The sequence below is a fragment of the Colobus angolensis genome, unplaced genomic scaffold (assembly GCF_000951035.1).
Source record: "Colobus angolensis palliatus isolate OR3802 unplaced genomic scaffold, Cang.pa_1.0 Scaffold139, whole genome shotgun sequence".
In the NCBI taxonomy this organism is placed as follows: Eukaryota; Metazoa; Chordata; class Mammalia; order Primates; family Cercopithecidae; genus Colobus; species Colobus angolensis.
Genome location: NW_012114477.1, coordinates 172,661 through 177,499, shown reverse-complemented (window position 1 = coordinate 177,499; position 4,839 = coordinate 172,661). Strand labels below are relative to the sequence as shown.

General features: G+C 54.8%; 1 protein-coding gene across 1 annotated transcript in view; it reads left to right on the top strand.

The window, feature by feature from the left end:
• The first annotated feature begins 3,383 nt into the window (after positions 1-3,383).
• NEFH (neurofilament, heavy polypeptide) overlaps positions 3,384-4,839 on the top strand; it is an 11,436-nt gene continuing 9,980 nt past the window's right edge. Inside the window, exons 1-3 of the mRNA XM_011934850.1 lie at positions 3,384-3,450; positions 4,196-4,228; positions 4,503-4,711. Coding sequence (XP_011790240.1) covers positions 3,384-3,450; positions 4,196-4,228; positions 4,503-4,711 — 309 coding nt within the window. The remainder of the gene's footprint in view (positions 3,451-4,195; positions 4,229-4,502; positions 4,712-4,839) is intronic.

Genomic DNA, 4,839 nt, shown 5'->3' with positions numbered 1-4,839 from the left:
TGCAAGAATAAGAGAGGCCAGGCATCTCCTTCTTTCCTGAGATGACAGCCTTCATTCCCATTGCTACTTAGCCTCTTGCTCTAGGTAAGAAGAGCAATGACAGCCCTGGGGCACTTGTAACTTGGCAAGCCCCACTCAGTTACTAGATGAAAGTCCAATGAACCATCTCACTCTCCGTCTTGGGAATCACAGCCCAAGAATCATTCATCTATAGTCTCCCACAGCAGGAACTAGAGCAGGGGAGATAGGGCCGACCTGTGACCCCATCCACCAGTTCCTGACCTTTGGGTAGAATCCAGCTTCCCACCTGGTACACTCCCAGGGTGGCAGATGGGCAGGCGGGCAGGCAGACCTGCTGCAGGCCTGCGTCAGCAGTGGCTGGTCCCTGGGGGTTAAGGCTGTGGGTGGAAGCCAGGAGGCGGAGGCTTATGCAAAATTGCACACAGTTTAGTTTTTTGTTGTCTGTGTCCTAAAGGGAGTAGGCGTGGGGAGACTGCTGCCCTTTTATTATAAATCAGATTCAAACGCAGCAAAAAGAGAGCAACTCTAAGGAGGGACAGGAGAAAAAACGAGGGAGAGGAAGAAAAAGGAAAAGGAAGGGAATAAAGAGGAGAAATTGGGGGGAAAGAGAGAGGGATATAACAGAGGTAGAAGGAAGGGGGGGAAGGGAATGCAGTGGAGAAAGGAGGGGCAAGAGGAGAGACGGAGAATGTGGGGCATGATGGACATTCATGGGCAAAGGAAACAGGAAGAAAGGCTCAGCGCTTTCTAAAAGGAATTGCTGAACATAAAATGGAACAGGCAGTGCAGGAGTAGGGTGAGTCTGCAGGCAATAGAGCCGGCAACGTTTGAGCCTCAGCAAAGTGAACCACACAGCTCGGGCTGGGAGGCTTCAGGCCCCAGGATGGGGGCCACACTTTCAAGACCTCCTTCTCCAGTCACCCTGTGGGCAGCCTCCCTGGGGCCTGGAACTGTCCAGATGCCTAGTGCTAAAATGTCTGGGTGATCACGGGCCTCTCAGGCAGAGCCTCACAGACATCCTGAAACTATCTGCTATGCACCCACCGTAGGCCAGACAATATTCCAAGCACTGGAGACGTCAGCAGTGAATAAAACAAACAAAACTCCCTGTCCCGATGAAGTTCTATTTTAGTGGAGAAGGTAAGACACATAGTAGCCTGTCAGAAAAGGTCAAGTCCTATGGAGAAAAAACAAGCAGCAAAACAGAATGAGGAATTTAGCATCTGCATCCCAAACAGTGGTCACATGTAGCTCCCACAGAGGTGACACAGTGTCAGAGGGTACCCGGGCCGGGAAGCGGGTTCTCACATGCAGGCTATGCTGGTGTTGGGTTATGGGCCACAGAGACTCACAGATGGGTGATCTGTCAGAGGCCAGACCCCAACCCCAGCCCCAGAAAGCTGCTCATCCCCTCTCTGATGGTCTCTCAATCCTCTACCCTCAGACCATGTTGGCCGCTACTGTGCAAGAGAAACAAGTTTCCACCCTGTGTGTCCTGTGCCAGCTCAGGTCTGGATGAGCTGAGACACTGGCCTCTGCTGTGTCACTGAGTCAACTCAGGCAACCCACTTCCTCAGTCTACTTGCCTATAAAATAGGGACAATGATCCCTGCCTAGTGAACAGTGAGTAACAGCGAGGCTGGTGGCTGTTAAGCGCTTACTGCTTTATCCTTCACCCTGTATGTATGTTCCTGAAGAGCACCAGCCTTGGGGTCCACAAAAGCCCAGGGACAGCAGGGGCTGAGACCCAAATCTCAGTGTGTCCTTCACTGTGAGCCACTGGACCCTTGTCCGGGAGACACATGAGGATAAGAAGGGCCCAAGGGCAGGAATTTTGCGAAACTCAGCACACTCTATTTGCCTTTGGGAGATTCACAATGCTCACTGCCAAGTCCAGGCTCTGGGAAGATATACTCCAAGAACTGTGGGTGGATGGATGGACGGACGGATAGATAGATGAATATATTATTCTACTCACTTCCAAATGGTAAGAATCCCAGGGAGGAAGGTGAAAGCGATTCAAGCCCCAAGAACTCAGACAGCCCCTCTAGACCACAAGTTTGGCTGGAGAATAGACGGAACTTACTCATTCATTGATTCATTCACACAACACACAGTGGTGAAAGCAGCGTTAGAGATGAGCCCTGGGAACCATGCAAACAACCAGGAGGGGGCAATTAACTAAATGTGAGGGTGAAGGCAGCCAGGGATGGCTTTCTGGAGGTGAGACTGAAGGGTCCTTTGGGGGAACTGACCTCAGGGCTCAAGCCCTCATGCCATTTTTTCCAGCCACAAGAGTCATGCTTGGGGCTTCTTGGACTACATAGGCAGCTTCAATCTGACGGTTGTAGCCCCCTGGCCTCAAAACAATCCTTCTTGGAGCCCCTTTTTACCCCAAATCCCTAGTCCTCCTTGCTGTCAGCTGCTTGTGAGCCTTCTCACATCCGGAGAATGTATCAGCATTCTGCAGACCGAAAAGACCCAGAGGAGCAAGGCTCCAATGGCAAAATTCCAAGTAGAATGACAAACAAATGGGGAGCCATCTGAGAGCAAGGGAGTCCTGCCCAGCACCCCCCTCCCCATGCCTTTCTCAGGGACCTCAGACCAGCTACTCACCTCCATTCTCCCAGAACCACCTGCAACCAGCCCGTTGCCCCCTGCAAACTGGAGCATGACTGGATCTTTAGATGGGGGGAAAAAATGCTTCATCATGTTCTGCTTCTTCATGCAAAACCAGAAACTCCCTCCCCCTCTTCCCTCCTCCCAGCGCACTCTTCTTTCAGTAAAACATGGTTAAAGGGACAGCGCCATCACTTTCCCAGCTCTGAGGGTCTGCTTAGAACCAGGGGCCTTGGAAGGAGACAGAGGAAGGAACTGGCAGAGGTCTTTCCTGGGGGATCTGTCTGTTCTGTCCTGGGGATCCTGGAGCAGGAGAACTCGGGTAAAGTGGGGGTGTAGTGGGGGTTGAGATAACCGCCTGGGGGAGATTCAGAGTGGAAGTAGGAGTCTACAAACTCTCAAGGGGGCCTCAGGGCTCCCGGCATCCCCAGGGGTCCTTTCGCAGGGGTCCCTATGCAGGAGGGGAACAGCCCAGAAAACAGGGAACTGGACCCCTGACAGGAAGTCCAAGGAGGGGTCCCTGGCTCACTGTGTGACCCTGCTGGATCACTCGCCTCCCCTCTCGGGTCCCCTGAGCACTCCGTGCCTCCCTTTCCTCCCCTAAAGTAAAAGCAGAGGTTAATCTCTTTCCCCTCCCCACGCCCAACAAAGAGCAGGCCCTGTCCCCGGTGCTGAAGCGTCAGCCGCAGCGCCACCCCCACTCCCAAGGCATAGAACATGAGCCAAAACCAATAAAGAACCAAATGTCACAGCCGTTGCAGAGCCCCCTAAATCCTGGGGACCCCTTTTTCTACCTGACATCCTATTGGGGTGAGGGATTCTTGTACCCGGAAAGCATCCCACCACTTCCCTGGAAGCGAGAAGGGATGCCGACTCAGGCGCCTGCTTGTCTGTTACGGGGGTAGGGGAACAGAGAACAAGTTGAGGCTGAGAAGATGGGGAGGGGGAGGGAGAAAAGAGGACTTCATAGTGGTGAGAGAACAGCAAGATGTGGGTTCCCCAGATTCAGCCAGAGACCCCTCAAAGTGGAACTTCCTGGGGCAGTCGGGGGTCAGGAGTTGGAGCTTGTCTCTGGGGCAAGACCCCTTCGTTGTACAGATGGAAAAACAAGGGTGGGAGAATACAGCTCGTCCAAGGTCATTCGACTAGCAAACCGTTTAGCTGACCCCAGTGTGCAGAACCTGGCTCAGGTGACACCCATCATTTCCCCCCACCCCACACAGGCGCCAGCTCTCTCAATTTCATGCCCAAACCCCGCTACGGTACCCCCACTATGGGTTATCTGTCCCTCAAACTCAGTCCAGCTTCCTCCTGCCTATTCAGGGGACCCTCTGCCCGCTTCGCTGAGGGTCCGTCCCCTTTACTGGGGCTGGCAGCAGGGTCTCCTGTCTCCTCTCTCGGGGGCCACTGCAGACTTTTTATAGAACGCTTTGCCCCCTCCCAACCCCACCCATCTGGGGTTCCCTCTCTCCATCCTCTGCAGTGTCTCCCATACCCCCATTGAGGGTAGTCTTGGTATTCTCCCCAACTCCAGGTCCCCCTTCATCTATTCCAGGGCTGGCCGCGGAGTTTCCTGAGCGCTCTCCAAGTGGGTCCTCTAGATGTTAGGAGAACACTGTACTTCCCCGGGTCAGGGGTCTCCTGTCTCCGTTCTATGGAGCGTCCATGCTCCCATTCAGGACTGTCTTGCTCCCTCCTCTATTCCGGGGCTGGCTGCACAGTCTCTGTACCCCCTATCCTGAGGGCCTCTCTTAACTATTTGGAAAGCCTCGTGTCCTCTCTCATACAGGGATCCCGTCATCCTACTGACTGCAATCTTCCATTGCTCCATCCCGAGGGCATCCTGCCCCTATTCCCATCAGGTTTCTCCTTGTCCTCTCCCTGTTTCAAGTCCCCTTTCTTATTCCGAACACACTCTCAGGCTCTTCCGACGCATACCCGGGGGTCGTCACTGGCCCACTCCGGGAGTCCTCTGCCCGCTTCCCCGAACTCGGGGGTCTCCTCTGACGCAGCGTCGATTCCCCTTCCCTCCTCGGTCCCCTGCCCCGCCCCTCTCACTGCGGCTGAGCCGGTCAGCCGGGGGCCGCAGGGGAGGAGGCGGAGAGGGCGGGGCCCTCCTCCCCACCCCCTCACTGCCAAGGGGTTGGACCCGGCCGTGGCGGCTATAAAAGGGCCGGCGCCCTGGTGCTGCCGCAGTGC